Genomic DNA, 21,107 nt, shown 5'->3' with positions numbered 1-21,107 from the left:
ATATATATATATATATATACATATTATATATATTATATATATATATATATTTATTAAAGGTAAATTGAGCAAATTGGTTATTTCTGGCAATTTTTTTAAGTGTGTATCAAACTGGTAGCCCTTCGCATTAATCAGTACCCAAGACGTAGCTCTTGGTTTCAAAAAGGTTAGTGACCCCTGCTCTAACCACTAGGCCACTGAGTAGGTTTGTGCAATCTTTTGCTTTCAACCCGGAAGTATAAGTGCCTATCTGTCCATAGCGTTTTCTACTCGTATGGATTCTTCATTCATTACTCCAAGCGACGTTTGTAAGTTTTCAAATACAACTAAAACAATTCTTCCTTACTAAACTAGGGCGGTACAGCTCGGTTGGTAGAGTGGCCGCGCCAGCAACTTGAGGGTTCCAAGTTTGATCCCCGCTTCTGCCATCCTAGTCACTGCCGTTGTGTCCTTGGGCAAGAAACTTTACCCACCTGCTCTCAGTGCCACCCACATTGGTTTAAATTTAACTTACATAATGGGTTTCACTATGTAAAGCGCTTTGAGTCCCTAGAGAAAAAGTGCGATATAAATATAACTCACTTCATTAAATTTTAATGTAATGAAGATGGTGTAGTTAGCATTAGCTAATATGCTAACACCTTTACGAATGTGTCTGTGTTAGTAATAACTTACAATGACATTCTTTTTGTATTGTTTTAGTTTCACAAATAACTCTGTAAATTCACCAAAACGTCACCGTGGAGTTATTGAGTCTGTTTAGCTGATTGGAGAGCTCGTGGGTCCATGACCATGACTTCTGCTTTGTTTGATGAGCTGTTTTACTGCCTTACAGACGCAGTTTGTAAACAGTTAAAGTATGTAAATAAACATTTACAAAATATTTTTGTATAAATAACTAATTTAATCTGCGGCTTATAGTCCGGTGCGGCTAATATATGGGGGGTGGTTTTCTTCTAAAATTTTGCCGTTGCGGCTTATAGTCCGGAAAATAGGGTAACTGTTCATGAATCATTGAATGACATAACTTGGACATTAGATGCACGTTAGCATGTTTTGGCCACAAATGACATGAGACAAAAATGGTGTATACATTGTAGTGGTCTACCATGATGCATGTCTGGTTAAGTTTGCATGGGCTAATGCAGGTACTAACTTAGGAAAGAATCGCTCCGGGGGACCGGAGGGTGGGGGGGGGGGGGCTAGTGCAGGAGAGTGGGGGTCTGTGTTTTGGGGCGGGGGGGTGGTGTTGTTTAGCTTCTGCTAGCATGCATGAAGTCCCAAGATGACCCCCCAGGAAGTACTGTGAGTGGTCTCAGTCCAAGTGTGTCCATGCCTTAAGAGGAGGGGGAGGGGCTATCGGATAAATTAGTCTTTACCTGCCATTTTTTTTGGGGGGGGGGGCTGCCGTTTTTAGACCTCCCCTCTCTGCGTACACACTCTGTCATGGTCGGGGGGTCTGGGGTGCACGCTGCGCCCTCGGCTTCCTCAGAGCGACAAGTTTGTGAGACAAGGACTCACCCTCCTCTTCCTCCTCCTCCTTGGCCCCGTGCTCCTCGGCGGGCGAGCGTGTGCGCTGAGGGCCCCCACAGCCCCCCCTCTGCTTGGCCGCCTGCTGGTGGGCTTGGGAGTCGGGCGACTGCGTCACCATGCGCGAGCGCTGCAGCGCCGTGGTGTAGTCGGGCGGCCGGCGCGATGGCGCCGTGGTGGTGGTGGAGCTGTTAGCAGAGGTGGACGGGGGGGCCGGCGAGGGCGGGTGCTGGCCGTCGGCGAGGTCGGAGATGGTCAGGGCCGTGTAGCCGGGCGGGGTCGGGGGCGGCTCGCGGTAGCGCCCCTCTTTCCGGGCTGCAAGGACATGACAGAGAACAGTGGAGGTTAAAGGCCTACTGAAATGAGATTTTCTTATTTAAACGGGGATAGCAGGTCCATTCTATGTGTCATACTTGATCATTTCGTGATATTGCCATATTTTTGCTGAAAGGAAAAACATCGACGATAAAGTTTGCAACTTTTGGTCGCTAACAGAAAAGTCCTGCCTTTACCGGAAGTCGCAGACGATGACGATGATTGATGGCTCCTCACATCCTCACTTTGTTTTTAATGGGAGCCTCCAACAAAAAGAGCTATTCGGGCCGAGAAAACGACAATTTCCCCATTAATTTGAGCGAGGAAGAAAGATTCGTATTTAAAGATATTGATAGCGACGGACTAGAAAAAAAAAAACGCGATTGCATTGGGACGGATTCAGATGTTTTTAGACACATTTACTAGGATAATTCTGGGAAATCCCTTAATTTTCTATTGTGTTGCTAGTGTTTTAGTGAGATTAAGAGTACCTGATAGTACACGGGTGTCTTGAGGCCAGTGTCCGATGGAAGTCGACGGCAGCTGTACGGACGGCACAAGCTCAGCTGATCTCCGGTAAGTGGCGACTTTATACCACAATTTTCTCACCGAAAACTGCTGGTTGACATTTGGTCGTGATCCATGTTCACTTGACCGCTCTAATCCATAGTAAAGTTTCACCTCCGGGAATTTTATCAAGGAATCACCGTGTGTTTGTGTGGCTAAAGGCTAAAGCTTCCCAACTCCATCTTTCTACTTTGACTTCTTCATTATTAATTGCACAAATTGCAAAAGGTTCAGCAACACAGATGTCCAAAATACTGTGTAATTGTGAGGTTAAAGCAGATGACTTTTAGCTGTGTGTGTGCGCAGCGCTAATATTTCCTAAAAGTCCGTGACGTCACGCGTACACGTCAGCTTTCTGCGACGTTTTCAACAGGACACTTCGCGGGAAACTTAAAATTGAAATTTAGTAAACTAAAAAGGCCGTATTGGCAATGTGTTGCAATGTTAATATTTCATCATTGATATATAAACTATTAGACTGCAGTGGGTTTTAGTAGGCCTTTAATACAGTGGATCTCAACCTTTTTTCAGTGATGTACCACCTGTAAACATTTTTTTAATTCAAGTAACCCCTAATCAGAGCAAAGTATTTTTGGTTGAAAAAAAGAGATAAAGAAGTAAAATACAGCACTTCGTCATCAGTTTCTGATTTTTTAAATTGTATGACAGTGCAAAATATTGCTCATTTGTAATGGTCTTTCTTGAACTATTTGGAAAAAAAGATATAAAAATAACAAAAAACTTGTTGAAAAATAAAAAAGTGATTTAATTATAAACAAAGATTTCTACACATAGAAGTAATCATCAACTTAAAGTGCCCTCTTTGGGGATTGTATTAAAGATTTATCTGGATTCATGAATTTAATTCTAAACATTTCTTCACAAAGAAAGACATCTTTAACATCAATATTTATGGAACATGTCCACAAAAAAATCTAGCTGTCAACACTGAATATGGCATTGTTGTATTTTTTTCCTCACAATTTATGAACTTACATTTATATTGTGTTGAAGTATTATTCAATAAATATATTTATAAAGGATTTTTGAATTGTTGCTATTTTTAGAATATTTAAAAAAAATCTCACGTACCCCTTGGCATACCTTCAAGTACCCCCATTTGAGAACCGCTGCTTTAATATGTCAGAGCGGAGTACTGGCGACAGCCACAAGAGGGAGGTGTTACTCACAGACTAGACCTTTGCAGCCAGAGGGGATGGGCGATGGCGACGGCCGGCCGATCTGCTTGGCCTCCTCCGACCCGGTGGAGGTGATGCTACTCGTCTCCGGGTCGGCGTTGACGTCCTTGCCGCCCCTCCTCTTGATGGTGCCTGTGTCCCCCTCAGAGTCCTCCCCCCAGTAGGCGGCCGAGGACGACGACGAGCTGGCCGAAGCCCAGCTCCCCCGAGCCTGGGCTGCCCACAACGCGGCAGGTCCCCCGAGTAGGGCCTCGGGGGGGAGCCCCCCTCCGAAGGCCAGCGTCTCCCAGCTGCGGCCCTGCTGCATGGTCTGGATGTTGTCGTGGGAGCCGGAGGAGCACGACGTCCACGAGCCTCTGCCACTGTCGGCGGCGTCCAGGGAGACCCGGTCGCCCTGATCCTGGGTCAGCTCTTCAGAGCTGGGAGAGGAGAGCACCGTGGGACAGCCGGCGTAAATTCCCCGACAGTCCTGCATCGATGAGTAAGACCTGAAACATGAACACTTGTTTAAAACCAGTACTACACATGAAGTACTACACACGTGTACTATCTTCCTGTCATGCATGGAAATATTTTCAACAGACTATTAAGAGAGGTAAAACTACAAAAGTTGGCACACAGACATTAAACACACTTGCTGTTAGGTGCAGATCTGTGGGATGAAAATGTATCATACCATACATTTTGGACTAGGGTTGTACAGTATACCAGTATTGGTATAGTACCGCGATACTAATGAATTGTATTCGGAACTATACTGCCTCTAAAAAGTACCGGTCCGCCACGTCGTGAAATTAGATAGTACTAGATAGTACTTTATTGATTCCTTCAGGAGAGTTCCTTCAGGAAAAATTGCTGGTTTTACGAGCAAAAGAGCATGTTCGGCAGCGCACAAACACAAGAGTACTTACAAGCAGATACAGTGTGTAGACAGAAAAGGGAGAACGGACGCATTTTGGTCTAAAAAGTAAACATAAAGATTAATTTATAACACTGAAACGCCCTCAGGAAGAGTTGCTTTAAGACACGGCTAGCTAGCTAGCTAGCTAGCGGCTAAAGTCCATCCGCATTTTGCAGTGTTGTAGCTACTTCTAAATCACTAATCCTCGCCTCCATGGCGGCAAATAAAAAAATTCTTACAAGGAATAGCTATAAACATGCTTCACTACACACCGTAGCTCAGTGGTCCTCAGAGGCAAATTCATACATTATTCACTGTTACAAGCGGCCCTGTGATGGCAGCCATAACTGCCATGTGGCCCTCAATGAAAACCACTTTGACATCCCTGTTCTAAAAATACTATTAAAAAAGAAGAGGAATAAAAGAGCAAACAGGTGAATGTAGTGAGAAAACGTTGCACCGCTGACTGTGAATCGCTTGCCACTCTTTTTTCTTCAAACTGTCATTGCACAAAAAAAACAATGTCTTCTTTCATTAAAAAGGGCATAAAAATATGAAAGTATAATAAACTTCTAATCGACAGATCTGAAGTTAATCTGAAAATGTAAGCGTTGACAACAAAAAAAAATTGAAAATCTAAGACTTATATTTAACACTTTTATGAGTGGGGCCCTTCAGGTTCCCCAAGATCTTTAGTTGGATTGTTTTAAATTTTTAAAACTCACTGCTCAAAGAACAACAATAAATTAAAATAAATATTTTTGTCAAATTATTGACCTATTTAAGGTTCCAATTACTACAAATCAAATATTCCAATTTGAAAATGTTTGGGGGGGAAAGTGTACCCCGACTTCCGCCCAAGTGCAGCTGGGGTAGGCTCCAGCACACCAAGAGGGACAAAAATGGATGGAAATATATTGCATAATTAGTGCCTTGGCCATACATAACACAATTTTGGGAAAACTGAGCAAAAAACATTCATCCATCCATCCATCTTCTTCCGCTTATCCGAGGTCGGGTCGCGGGGGCAGCAGCCTAAGCAGGGAAACCCAGACTTCCCTCTCCCCAGCCACTTCGTCTAGCTCTTCCCGGGGGATCCCGAGGCGTTCCCAGGCCAGCCGGGAGACATAGTCTTCCCAACGTGTCCTGGGTCTTAACCGTGGCCTCCTACCGGTTGGACGTGCCCTAAACACCTCCCTCGGGAGGCGTTCGGGTGGCATCCTGACTAGATGCCCGAACCACCTCATCTGGCTCCTCTCGATGTGGAGGAGCAGCGGCTTTACTTTGAGCTCCTCCCGGATGACAGAGCTTCTCACCCTATCTCTAAGGGAGAGCCCCGCCACACGGCGGAGGAAACTCATTTCGGCCGCTTGTACCCGTGATCTTATCCTTTCGGTCATTACCCAAAGCTCATGACCATAGGTGAGGATGGGAACGTAGATCGACCGGTAAATTGAGAGCTTTGCCTTCCGGCTCAGCTCCTTCTTCACCACAACAGATCGGTACAACGTCCGCATTACTGAAGAATTAGACAAATCGACCTGAAGTTGATACAGTTATGTAAGCATTGAATAAAAAAAAACTATTCATAATGGGACGACGTGGCGCAGTGGGAGAGTGGCCGTGCGCAACCCGAGGGTCACTGGTTCAAATCCCACCTAGAACCAACCTCGTCACGTCCGTTGTGTCCTGAGCAAGACAATTCACCCTTGCTCCTGATGGGTGCTGGTTGGCGCCTTGCATGGCAGCTCCCTCCATCAGTGTGTGAATGGGTAAATGTGGAAGTAGTGTCAAAGCGCTTTGAGTACCTTGAAGGTAGAAAAGCGCTATATAAGTACAACCCATTTAACCCATTTAATGATAATTTATTACCTTTTTTTTTTTTAACAGACCTTTCCGACTTGAGAGAAGCACTCAGGGTTTAAAAAAATCTCTATATTGTATTGGTTTTGAAAATGAAACTTATCAAAAATGGCCTCCGCATGTATTGATTTTTTCAGCGAGACGCCCTCAGTGAAAAAAGACACCTTTGCTTAGAAGGTTCCCGAGTAACGTGACTTACCCCAGGCTGTACTGGTCAGGGTCGGTGGTGGCTCGTCGTTCTAGCCGCGCTCCCACGTGCGAATCCCCGACTCCGCCCGAGTGTCGCAGCCTCCTCTCGTCGTGGGCCATGTCGAAGGACAAGTTGCTGACCAAGCTGGAGCGCGACGAGATCTCGCTGTGACCCGAGTCCGAGTAGGCGTCGCCCATGCGGTTGTAACCTGGACCAGGTGACAGGATGATTTAGAGCAGGGGTCTCAAACTCAATTTACCTGGGGGCCACTGGATGCAGAAACTGGGTGAGGCTGGGCCGCAAGAAAATACTTCTTAAAAAATCTAACATGCACTTTTTAATGAATTCACCTTCTATGAATGGCTTTCCCGCCTTAGCAACATACTTGCCAATCCTCACGGGAGACTCCTGAATTTTAGTGCACCTCCCGACAATCTACCGGTGCAACCATTCTCCCGAATTTTACCCAATTTTCACCCGGCCGACATTATTAAGGGCTCCCGTGACTGCACTGCCTTCAACGTCCTCTACAACAGTGGTTCTCAACCTTTTTTCAGTGACGTACCCCCTGTGAACATTTTTTTAATTCAAGTACCCCCTAATCAGAGCAAAGCATTTTTGGTTGAAAAAAAGAGATAAAGAAGTAAAATACAGCACTATGTCATCAGTTTCCGATTTATTACATTGTATAACAGTGCAAAATATTGCTCATTTGTAGTGGTCTTTCTTGAAGTATTTTGAAAAAAAGATAAAAATAACTAAAAAACTTGTTGAAAAATAAACAGGTGATTCAACTATAAATTAAAATTTCTACACATAGAAGTAATCATCAACTTAAAGTGCCCTTTTTGGGGATTGAAATAGAGATCCATCTGGATTCATCAACTTAATTCTAAACATTTCTTCACAAATAAAGAAATCTTTAACATCATTATATATGGAACATGTCCATAAAAATTCTAGCTGTCAACACTGATTGTTGGATTATTTTACAGTTTATGAGCTTACATTTATATTTCGTTGAAGTCTTATTCAATAAACATATTTATGAATTGCTTCTATTTTTGTTTAGAATATTTTTAATAAAAAATCACTTGTCCCTTGGCATACCTTCAAGAATTTCCAGGGGTTCGCGCAACCCCTGAAAGAGGACTACTGCTCCACTACATGTCATCGCGCACGCTTCTACTTCACACAACCAACGTGCCGGCTCCGTATCATAATGTGTGAGACTTGTGCAGATCAACGTACGTGGCTGCAAGACGTACTTGTTCAACAGCCATTCAGGTCACACTGAGGGTGCCGTATAAACAACGTTAAAACTGTTACAAATATGTGCCACTCTGTGAACCCACACCAAACAAGAACCAGCAGTTGACTCAGAGGAAATGCATGAAAATATTGAAAAAAAATATATATACATATATGTTTATACATTAAATATAAGTTAATTTAAATGATAAAAGTAACAAATCAACTGTGATTATTGATGATGAATCCAAATTCAAGTGTGAATAATCTGATGTAAAAAAATATAAATTGAAAGCACTAATAAATGTACATACATGCATGTAAATACATATATTTACATGCATGCATGTATGCATGTAAATATGTGTATGTCAATATGTATGCATACATATTTAGTATATACTAATATTGCATACATATACAGTATATGTATAGCATATACATAAATATAAAGCATATATTGCATATGTATAAGCACATATGCACAATATATATGTATTTTTATATATACTCACGTGTATAATAATAATGTATTAGATTTACATAGCGCTTTTCTAGACACTCAAAAAGCGCTTCACAGATATAATATATAGGTATATAGTTTCATGTACATATACACATGTATATATACACATAACATATACCGTATTTTTCGGACTGTAAGTCACAGTTTTTTTCATAGTTTGGCCGGGGGTGCGACATATACTCCGGAGCGACTTATGTGTGAAATTATTTACACATTACCGTAAAATATCAAATATTATTTTTCTCATTCGCGGAAGAGACGAAGAAAATGTCAGCAATCGTCACACACACGTCAGCAGTCGTCACGTACACGTCAACCAATAAGAATTCGGCAAGGGGGGGGGGGTCATGGCAGAAGTGCATTGTGGGTCATGGAATGCTAACTGCTATATGCTACTGCCGTAGCTATTAAAATGGTTAATTTCATCGTTTGCGGTAACTGGTAAAAACTGAAAAGGGCTGAACAAAAATTGGACCGAAAAGGAAATCATGTACTGCAGATTACAAGCTGGACGTAGTGAAATATGCAGCAGAAAACGACAAGAGAAAGCGGCGCATACCTTTGGAGTTGGCAGAGTTGTTTAGAAGCGACATCGAGGAAGAAGATTTCATGGGATTTATCGATTAGGAGTGACAGATTGTTTGGTAAACGTATAGCATGTTCTATATGTTATACTTATTTGAATGACTCTTACCATAATATGTTACGTTAACATACCAGGTACCTTCTTAGGTGGTTATTTATGCGTCAAATAACATACACTTATTCAGCCTGTTGTTCACTATTCTTTATTTATTTTAAATTTCCTTTCAAATGTCTATTCTTGGTGTTGGGTTTTATCAAATAAATTTCCCCCCAAAACGACGTATATATGTTTTTTTTTCCTTCTTTATTTTGCAATTTCGGCCGGTGCGACGTATACTCCGGAGCAATTTATAATCTGTAAAAAAAACATTGATATATAATTTAGAACAATCAACATATCCAAGTCATGTTAAATTTTGAAGTGAATTATATTTATATAGCGCTTTTTCTCTTGTGACTCTATGCGTTAAAGAAATAGAGTCACTATTCTCTAGTGACTCTATGCGCTTTACATACCCATTATCTAAGTTACATTTTTAAACCCGTGTGGGTGGCACACAGCTGTGACTAGGATGGCAGACGCAGGGATCGAACGTAGAACCCTCAGGTTGTTGGCACGGCCGCTCTACCAACTGAGCTACGCTGCCCCAATTAAATATTAATAGTTTAAAAATGGTCTAACTGTGTTAGAAAATATGTGCACTATGAAGGGTTGATGCATATTTGTCCATTACAACATATTCACGCAATAAAATGATGCTTTAATTGTGCAGTGCACAACATTGACCACTAGGAGGCACAAGCGGAACGGAGCAGGAAAAAAGGGATTACTGGAGGAGGATTACCCTTCTTGGGTGAGCTCTGGGGGGAGGTGGGCGGCGAGGAGAGCTGAGAGGAGGCGTTAGACGCCGTGTCCTCTGGATGCCTCCGATGCCTCTCGCTGGCCTCCTCCGACAGAGACAGGATCTTCTTCAGCGACTGAGGAGAACTGGTTCCTGCGGACACGTCGGCCAGAGAGAGACCAGCACAATTAGCAGGGGAAGGGAGGCGGGAGCGGGGGATGGGTGTGACACTACTGCCAGTAGTTTGCCTTTGGGGACATTGGATGCTAAACTGCTTGGTTGGAATTATGCAGATGCCAGACAGACTCTAGGGGGCAGCACTGGCATACAGCAAGTCAGAGTGAACTGAATATATGAACGGTTATAATTACAATTAATGTAATCATATTTACAGCAATAATAATACTAAAACAATATAGTAAAACATTCATAATTATGATCATGACTGTTGGTACTACTGATACTATTTTAATTTGCTGTCTTAATCACTATTAGATTTTAATAAATCACAGTCACACTTTCAATACAAGGTGAATTATTTCTAATTATTACCGTATTTTTCGGAGTATAAGTCGCACCTGCCGAAAATGCTAATAAAGAAGGAAAAAAACATACTGTATATAAGTCGCATTTTTTGAGGAAATGTATTTGATAAAACCCAACACCAAGAATAGACATTAGAAACGCAATTTGAAATAATAAAAGAATAGTGAGAAACAGGCTGAATAAGTGTACGTTATATGAGAAGGTGCCTGGTATGTTAACGTAACATATTATGGTAAGAGTCATTCAAATAACTATGCGTTTACATTTAGCAAACAATCTGTCACTCCTAATTGCTAAATCCGATGAAATCTTATACGTCTAGTCCAGGGGTCACCAACGCGGTGCCCGCGGGCACCAGGTAGCCCGTAAGGACCAGATGAGTAGCCCGCTGGCCTGTTCTAAAAATAGCTCAAATAGCAGTACTTACCAGTGAGCAGCCTCTATTTTTTAAATTTTATTTATTTACTAGCAAGCTGGTCTCGCTTTGCTCGACATTTTTAATTCTAAGAGAGACAAAACTCAAATAGAATTTGAAAATCCAAGAGAATATTTTAAAAATTTGGTCTTCACTTGTTTAAATAAATTCATTAATTTTTTTAACTTTGCTTCTTATAACTTTCAGAAAGACAATTTTAGAGAAAAAATACAACCTAAAAAATTATTTTAGGATTTTTAAACACATACCTTTTTACCTTTTAAATTCCTTCCTCTTCTTTCCTGACAATTTAAATCGATGTTCAAGTCCATTTTTTTTTTATTGTAAAGAATAATAAATACATTTTAATTTAATTCTTCATTTTAGCTTCTGTTTTTTCGACGCAAAATATTTGTCAAATATTTTTTCAAACTTATGATTAAAATAAAAAAAAATTATCCTGGCAAATCTAGAAAATCTTTAGAATCAAATTTAAATCTTATTTCAAAGTCTTTTGAATGTCTTTTAAAATGTTTGTTCTGGAAAATCTAGAAGAAATAATGATTTGTCTTTGTTAGAAATATAGCTTGGTCCAATTTGTTATATATTCCAAGAAAATGGAGATTGGATTTTAACCTATTTAAAACATGTCATCAAAATTCTAAAATTAATCTTAATCAGGAATAATTACTAATGATGTTCCATAAATTCTTTTTTTAATTTTTTCAAAAAGATTCAAATTAGTTAGTTTGTCTCTTCTTTTTTTCGGTTGAATTTTGAAGAGTCGAAATTGAAGATAAACTATGTTTCAAAATTTAATTTTCATTTTTCCCTATTTTGTCCTCTTTCAAACCGTTCAATTAAGTCTTTTTTTCATCTTTTATTCTCTAGAAAAAACATTCCGTAAAAGGAAAAAAACGTACAACGGAATGAAAGACAGAAATACCCATTTTTTTTTTACATATGGTTAGGGTTAGGGTTATGGTTAGGGTTAGGGTTAACCCTAACCCTAACCATATATATATATATAATATATATAATATATATATATATATATATACACACATATATATTAAAGGTAAATTGAGCAAATTGGCTATTTCTGGCGATTTATTTAAGTGTGTATCAAACTGGTAGCCCTTCGCATTAATCAGTACCCAAGAAGTAGCTCTTGGTTTCAAAAAGGTTGGTGACCCCTGGTCTAGTCTCTTACGTGAATGAGCTAAATAATATTATTTTATATTTTATGGTAATGTGCTAATAATTTCACACATAAGTCGCTCCTGAGTTTAAGTCCCACCGCCGGCCACACTATGAAAAAAACTGACTTGTAGGCCGAAAATTATGGTAATTGTCCGACCCTCGATTTTCTACCGCTTGTCCCTAACTCCCGTATTTTTCGGACTATAAGGCGTACTTAAAATCCTTAAATTTTCTCAATAATCGACTGTGCGACTTATAACTCGGTGTGCTTAATGTACGAAATCATTCTGGTTGTGTTTACAGACTTTGAAGCAATTTTATTTGGTACATGGTGTAATGATAAGTGCGACCAGTAGATGGCAGTCACACAGGTTGACGCCTGTTCAATAAAAATCACAGCCACGCCAAAACTTTGATGTTTCATTGTTAATATAGAACATTACAAAAGGTGCTCAAAACACTGTCCAAATGTTTTAGTACGACTTTGGTAAGCTATGGAGCCACACCGCTTGATGGAAGACCAAAGCATTACAGCCACCGTAGTCAGGCGTACTGTGCATCAACATACGGGTATTATTATGGTGTGTGTAAGGACCCCAAAATGGCACATATCAGGAGACATATTATCCGGCATTTTGTTTCATAGCTATTATGCAAAACCTGTTGGTAACTGATGGTGTATTTGGGATCTGCATGAGCAGGGGTTCCCCAACTTTTTTTCACCACGGACCGATTTAATGTAGGCATTATTTTCAGGGAGCGGCTTTCCACATGTGCCAGACAAATACAGCAAAAATAAGTGCATGCAAAATACAACTCACTGTAACGCTGAATTAATAGGAGCCCTGGGCCTGTTTCTTTGCAATGAGATCCCTTGTCGGTTACAATCAACCTGCTGTGGACTGCAGATGGAAATTAGCCTTTGGCTACAATCGGTCACATTTATATTTTACATGTTCATTAATGTGCTTTGTATCATGTCACAAAGGTAAAACAAATATTACAAATGGCAACTTCCCATGAGGAGTTTTATTTTACATCTAAAACAAGCTTATCGGGGTGTGTTTAGCAGGACAGGCAAAAGTTAAGTTGGAGATAATGCAGTCATTTTCTAAATGATTTAATGTTTCCCTGCGGCCTGGTAGAAAATGCGTGACGGACCGGTGGTTGGGGACCACTGTGCATGAGTCCCAAAAATGTGTGCTCATCCGCCATTATAGTCTGCGCTGTAGTCAATAAGATCCCTTATCTCTGTCCACTTGTTATAGGACATTCCTCCGAGACGGTTGCAATTTCTAATATAAAGTAGCGTACAGTTCTAACTTATATACAGTGGGGCAAAAAAGTATTTAGTCAGCCCCCGATTGTGCAAGTTCTCCCACTTAAAATGATGACAGAGGACTGTAATTTTCATCATAGGTACACTTCAACTGTAAGAGACAGAATGTGGGAAAAAAAATCCAGGAATTCACACTGTAGGAATTTTAAAGAATTTATTTGTAAATTATGGTGGAAAATAAGTATTTGGTCAACCATTCAAAGCTCTCACTAGGTTTTGGCTCAAAATCTCACGATTCATGGCCCCATTCATTCCTTCCTTAACACGGATCAATCGTCCTGTCCCCTTAGCAGAAAAACAGCCCCAAAGAATGATGTTTCCACTCCCATGCTTCACAGTAGGTATGACGTTCTTGGGATACAACTCAGTATTCTTCTTCCTCCAAACACGACGAGTTGTGTTTATACCAAAAAGTTCTATTTTCGTTTCCTCTGACCACATGACATTCTCCCAGTCCTCTGCTGTATCATCCATGCATTCATTTTGGTATAAACTCAACTCGTCGTGTTTGGAGGAAGAAGAATACTGAGTTGCATCCCAAGAACACCAAACCTACTGTGAAGCATGGGGGTGAAAACATCATGCTTTGGGGCTGTTTTTTCTGCTAAGGGGGACGGGACGATTGATCCGTGTTAAGGAAAGAATGAATGGGGCCAGGTATCGTGAGATTTTGAGCCAAAACCTCCTTCCATCAGTGAGAGCTTTGAATGGTTGACCAAATACTTGTTTTCCACCATAATTTACAAATAAATTCTTTAAAATTCCTACAATGTGAATTCCTGGATTTTTTTTCACATTCTGTCTCTCACAGTTGAAGTGTACCTATGATTAAAATTACAGACCTCTGTCATCATTTTAAGTGGGAGAACTTGCACAATCGGTGGCTGACTAAATACTTTTTTGCCCCACTGTATGTCAGTAGACTGGCATTAAAAACTACCGGTAAACTAAAGATGACGGGGAGAAGATGCTGTCAAAGCGGAGGCACGTCAATATGAGCGCACTCAAAACGGCGCATTCTGAAGAGACAGTCAGAAAGCGGCTTGATGATGGTGTGTAAAACATAATTTATGCAACATTTTGACCATAATATATGTGGACTAGGGCTGGGCGATATTGCCTTTTTTTAATATCGCAATATTTTTAGGCCATATCGTGATATACGATATATATTACGATATTTTGCCTTGGCCTTGAATGAACACTTGATGCATATAATCACAGCAGTATGATGATTCTGTGTGTCTACATTAAAACATTCTTCTTCATACTGCATTCATATATGCTACTTTTAAACTTTCACGCAGAAAGGGAAATCACAACTAAGCCAATTGACCAAAAGTGTAATTATTAAAGTTGATAATTAAGCAATGGCACAAACATTCAAGTCATTTCCAAAACATAAAGCGCAAGATTGTCAGAGACATTATAAGTGTCAAATAAAAATGAGCTGCATAATAGGAAATCAAATAGTATTTGTCCTTCACTATGTGGTATGTTACTAAGGTTATGAAATTCTCTTCATTCTCTAGCAAGTGACTTTACAAATTATGCTACATATTGGCAGTAATGCTACTTTTTATAGCAACGCTTTTCCCCCCCACACTTGACAAATTACGGTTGTCTGTTCGACATTTTCCCACTTGAAGCTGAACCACCGCGAGACGATCGAAACCCTGCTGTTTTTAATGGGAACTAAGTCTTCCTTCATTTGTTACCAGATCCGCACCTTCATTCTCTCGTACGGCTACGTTAGCAGCTAACATTAGCCACGCCGCTACCTCTCTGCCCTGTATGTGACGTGTGAGGAGAGTTTGTGACGTATGTAAGAATGTGCGCCTGCTTGTCCGCGAGAAGGAGAGACAGGAAAGAGCGAGGAGAGTCTGAAGTGTACGCCCCGCAGCTAAAAGTCCTGCGTGTGAACGTATACTCCAATATTACGATATGGTCATTTTCTATATCGCACAGAGACAAACCCGCGATATATCGTATATATCGCCCAGCAGAGGTTGGTAGTAACGCGCTACATTTACTCCATTACATTTACTTGAGTAACTTTTGGGATAAATTGTACTTCTACGAGTAGTTTTTATGCAACATACTTTTACTTGAGTATATTTCTAGAGAATAAACGCTACTTTTACTCCGTTCCATTTATCTACATTCAGCTCGCTACTCGCTACATTTTTCTATCGATCCGTTAATGTTTGTTTTGGTTAATGACAGAGCTTCAAAGTAGGATCTACGCATGCCTGCGTTTCACCAATCACATGCAGTCACTGGTGACGTTGGACCAATCAAACAGAGCCAGGCGGTCACATGACCCGACTTAAACAAGTTGAAAAACTTATTGGGGTGTTACCATTTAGTGGTCAATTATACAGAATATGTACTGTACTGTGCAATCTAACAATAAAACTTTCAATCAATCAATCTAAAGTGTAAAGGAAAAAAGACACTTTTAATTTCAACCGTACTTCCCGTCAAAAGCCCAAAGACTAATCGCACAGTTCCTATTTTCACAATAAAAGCGCCGCTCCATCGCGCCTGTGCTAACAAAATAAGAGTCTCCGAATGCCAGCGCATACAAGCTAGCAAGCTACGGAGTTTGCCGCCAATGTATTTCTTGTAAAGTGTACAAAAAACGAATATGGAAGCTGGACAAATAAGAAGCCAAAAACTAATGACTTTCATGTGGTATTAGACAGAATAGAGGAACTTTTTTCTCCTCCATTTGAAAACGTGGACGTACTGTCTTTTTCCAATCAATGCAAGTCATCAGAATCAGGTAATACACCAACTTATATTCTTGTCTTCATGAAAGATAGGAATCTGTGTGTTAAACATGCTTGTATATTCATTAAAACACCTTTAACATGTCAACAAAAACGGCAAAATAAATACATATAAATTATATACTGTATGTGGATATATATATATATATGATATGTGTGTGTATGTATATATGAGGTAGATCACCTCGACCTGGTCATTTATTAAGTAATTGATAAACGTTGAAAAACTTATTGGGGTGTTACCATTTAGTGGTCAATTGTACGGAATATGAACTGTACTGTACAATCTACTAACACAAGTTTCAATCAATCAATCAATCAATCAATCAATTAATCAATCAATCAAATCAATGAATGCCTACTGAGCCTATGGTGCTATCAAGTTTATTTTTATTTTAATGTTCTATTATTTAATATTTATTATTGTTTTAGTTGCTTAAGAGATATTCCTGGCTCTGAATTTGCTCATTGCTATTTTTATGTTTTTGTGCATTATTTGTTGCCGTAATCAGGTTACTCATCAGTTACTCAGTACTTGAGTAGTTTTTTCACAACATACTTTTTACTTTTACTCTAGTAAATATTTGGGTGACTACTCCTTACTTTTACTTGAGTAATACATCTCTAAAGTAATAGTACTCTTACTTGAGTACAATTTCTGGCTACTCTACCCACCTCTGTCGCCCAGCCCTAATGTGGACCACGAGGAAGTCTTTCACATTTAGAAAAAAAACATAAAAATACGACCCCTTTAATGCGCCTTATAATCCGGTGCACCTTTTGTATAAAAATAGCGTTATTAGCCCCGTTCATCGGCAGTGCGCCTTATAATCCGGTGCGCCCTATGGTTAGAAAAATACGGTAATTGTTACAACCACCAACTGTAGGATTTTGAGAGTATAATGTCATCGCTGCCATGCCATTATGTTCTTTACAACTAAACTTTTGATCGCGACTGTATGAATTAATTTCTTAACATCCATACCAAAAGGAGGAAGATCCTTGACGGGCACTTTCTTCCGGGATGGGTAAAGGGCCACGGCAGGAACCTGGAGAGCCTGGTTCCCTTTAGCGAGCTGGCCTCTCTGCTGGCTGGCTGCTCTGGACACCACAGGGGATGTGTCCGGCCGTTTGCCGCCAGCGTTCTTAGGCACTGAAGAGCACAGAGTTAGAAGGCTTGAAGCGGTTGAGCGCGCTTCCAACCTTGTCAAGCAGAGAACTCACGCGTGCTGATGGAGGGCTCGCACTGCAGCGAGAACGTCTGCAGGCTCTCCTCGTTGGTCTCCAGGCTCAGGTTGGACAGATACTGCTTGACCTTGCGAGCCATCTGGGCGTCTTCATAGAGCTTCTTGGCGTTGAGGAAGGAGCTGCGGCGCACTCGCTTCTTGTGGCCTCCCGTCTGGTTGACGTCCAGCACGGCTGCGTTTGCGCTGCCCTGACTCAGAGAGCTGCTTGTGTGGCCATGACCCGCGGCAACAAGACAACACAGACGGTAGAATTAATGCTTTTGAGAGGGAAATAGCTGTGTTGGGGTGCAGAAATCAAAACATGCAGAGAAAGAACATTCCACACATTCCAGGCGGGTGAGAGCTGACAGCGAGGAGAGAGAACAAGTTAGCTTCATCATTTTACAATTCTGCAGCTGGACGCTTATCAAGAAACATTAAATAAAATGTCTCTTTTGTATAAAACCCAAAACAAGTGAAGTTGGCGCGTTGTGTGATTTGTAAATAAAAACAGAACACAATGATTTGCAAATCTTTTTCAACTTATATTCAATTGAATAGACTGCGAATAATCATTAACTTAAAATTTAATGGCAACAACACATTGCAAAAAAGTTGTCACAGGGGCATTTTTACAACTGTGTTACATGGCTTTTCCTTTTAACAACATTAGGTAAACGTTTGGGAACTGAACCGACACATTTTTGAAGCTTTTCAGGTGGAATTATTTCCCATTTTTGCTTGATTTACAGCTTAAGTTGTTCAACAGTCCGGGGTCTCTGTTGTGCTATTTTAGGCTAAAGTACAATACAAAATAGTACTATTAAGTACTATCTATTTATCTATCTATAATGCACCACTCATTTTCAATGGGAGACAGGTCTGGACTACAAGCAGGCGAGTCTAGTACCCACACTCTTACTACGAAGCCACGCTGTTGTAACACTTGCTGAAATAAGCAGGGGCATCCATGATAACGTTGCTTGGATGGCAACATATGTTGCTCCAAAACCTGTATGTACCTTTCAGCAATAAAGGTGCCTGCCCAGATGTGTAAGTTACCCATGCCTTGGCCACTAAATACACACCCCCATACTCTCTTTTCAACTTTGCACCTATAACAATCCGGATGGTTCTTTTCCTCTTTGGTCCGGAGGACACAACGTCCACAGTTTCCAGAAACTATTTGAAATGTGGACTAGTCAGACTACAGAACACTTTTCCACATTGCATCCGTCCATCTAAGGTGAGCTCAGGCCAAGCGAAGCCGGCGGCATTTCTGGGTGTTGTTGATAAATGGCTTTTGCTTTTCATAGTAGAGTTTGAAGGTCCGTAATATCACCGCTTAGTGATATCTCCAGATTCTCTGAACTTTTTGATGATATTACGGGCCGTAAATGGAGAAATCCCTAAGTTCCTTGCAAGAGCTGGTTGAGAAATGTTTTTCTTAAATAGTTGGACATGCATTTGTTTTCAAAGTGGTGACCCTTGCATCATCCTTGTTTGTGAATGACTGAGCATTTCATGGAAGCCACTTTTATACCCAATTAGCCCGTTCCAAATAAGTGTTTGATGAGCATTTCTCAACTTTCTCAGTCTTTTTTGCCATTTGTGCCAGCTTTTTTGAAACATGTTGCAGGCATCAAATTCCAAATGAGCTAATATTTGCAAAAAATAAAAGTTTTCCAGTTCGAACGTTAAAAATCTCGTCTTTGCAGTCTATGCAATTCATTATACGTTCAAAAGGATTTGCAAATCATTGTATTCTGTTTTTATTTACGATTCACACAACGTGCTAACTTAATTGGTTTTGAGGTTAGGAATAAAAAACATAATTGTGCATCATAATTGGACCGCTGATTATCTTGTAAATATAACTCAGCGTCCCATATTCCCAGGATGAACATCTGATAATTAACAAGAGAATGGTTCCGTAATGAGATCTTGTCATTAAATATCCTCATTATAAAGCACTCATAATCACGAGACAGAAAGCTCCCCTTTGTTAAAAAAATGTTCATAGTTCTGTTAGCTTCCATATGTTTCCCGTTATGTTTTGTGTATGCACAATATCGTCCAGCTGAAGAACAAAAATGTAAGGAATGATGAAAATAACTAAAAAAAACACTGGCTGTTATAAAAAAGTAAAAAAAAAAACACTCACAGGACACAAAAGGTCACTTTTTCTTATCCAAGTGCAATGTAATATCATTACATTATTCCAGGAGGAAACTTCTGGAGAAAGTGTGCTTAAAGGCTGAAAAGCCTTACGAAAAATGTGGAATTATGAGAAAAGTGGGAATTTTTAGGATTAAATATAATGGCAATTTTTAGAGAAGAAAATGTGGAATTCTGGGACGGACAACTAGGATTTTTTTGAAGAATGACAAAGCGAGGTAGAGCGGCCGTTCCAAGTTCCATTGTGTCCTTGGGAAAGACACTTTATCCATCTGCTCCCAGTGCCACCCACACTGGTTTAAATGTAAATAAAATATGTAGGTATTAGGATTGTCCTAATACCAATATTTTGGTACTGGGACCAACATTTATTTTGATATTTTTCAATACTTTTCTAAATAAAGGGGACCACAAAAATGGCATTATTGGCTTCATTTTAACTAAAAAATTGTATGGTACATTAAACATATATTTATTATTGCAATTTAGTCCTTAAATAAAATAGTGAACATACTACAAAACTTTTCTTGTATTAGTAAGAAAACAAACAAAGACTTATAGTTAGTCTGCTGACGTATGCAGTAACATACTGTGTCATTTGTCATTTTATTATTTCGTCAACATTATGAGGTACAAACTGTAAAAATTGATTATTATTCCACTTGGCAGTAGCATATAGCAGTTAGCATTCCATTACCCACAATGCACTTCTGCCATGACCCTCCCCCGCCAAATTATTTTTGGTTGACGTGTATGTGACGATTGCTGACATTTTCTTTGGCTCTTCCGCGAATGAGATGAATAATATTATTTGATATTTTACGGTAATGTGTTAATAATTTCACACATAAGTTGCTCCGGAGTATATGTCGCACCCCTGGCCAAACTATGAAAAAAAATGCGACTTATAGTCCGAAAAATACGATAATAGCTAAAACACTGCAGACTACGGTTGGATATTAGCTGCTAGCAAGCTACCCATGTCTTAAAGCACCTCTTCCTAAAGGGCGTTTCAGTGTTATAATTTCACCTTTAGTGTTAATTCTCCCTTTTCTGTCTTTACACTGTGTCTGCTTGTACGTACTCTGTGCGCGCGCGCTGCCGAACATGCTCCTCTGCTCGTAAAACCAGCAATGTCGCGACGTGACGCCAACGCGCCGTCATGCCCATTAAAAAAAAAGTGGGGAGGTGGGAACCGGTACTTTTCAGAGGCAGTATAGTACCGAATATGATTCAATAGTATCACAGTACTTTACTAGTACCGGTATACCGTACAACCCTAGTAGATGGTGGCTTTTAGTCTTAATTGAAAAGCGTTATATAAATATAATTCACTTCACTTTACGCTTTAAAAAAACAGTGTATTTATTTTCAATGGGAATGTTCAGTTGTTTGAAAAGTGGGATTGCAGTTATTGTCAACAAATAGCCATCATGTCGTGCAAGAGATGAAGCTTTTAATGTTGTGATGGTTTGAATTGGCTCTCAAACAATGACAGAATACAAAGATAATATTTCCCAACAAATTGTTGCCTGTGTTCAAGTTGAAGGATATTAATTTATCAGAATGTTTAGCATGTTTTGCCCAGTCCAGATAAAGTGGCACTTTTGTGTCCCAGTATTAGTAAGGAACAGTT

General features: G+C 40.0%; 1 protein-coding gene across 1 annotated transcript in view; it reads right to left on the bottom strand.

Moving 5' to 3' along the window:
* The window catches only part of LOC133546167 (rap guanine nucleotide exchange factor 2-like), a 75,789-nt gene that overhangs the window by 5,141 nt on the left and 49,541 nt on the right, over window positions 1-21,107 (bottom strand). The window contains 6 exon segments of the mRNA XM_061892023.1: window positions 1,522-1,845; window positions 3,603-4,099; window positions 6,575-6,773; window positions 9,773-9,922; window positions 17,053-17,220; window positions 17,292-17,515. Coding sequence (XP_061748007.1) covers window positions 1,522-1,845; window positions 3,603-4,099; window positions 6,575-6,773; window positions 9,773-9,922; window positions 17,053-17,220; window positions 17,292-17,515 — 1,562 coding nt within the window.

The sequence above is a fragment of the Nerophis ophidion genome, linkage group LG29 (assembly GCF_033978795.1).
Source record: "Nerophis ophidion isolate RoL-2023_Sa linkage group LG29, RoL_Noph_v1.0, whole genome shotgun sequence".
NCBI classification, from domain to species: Eukaryota; Metazoa; Chordata; class Actinopteri; order Syngnathiformes; family Syngnathidae; genus Nerophis; species Nerophis ophidion.
This window is presented reverse-complemented; position numbering and strand designations above follow the sequence as displayed.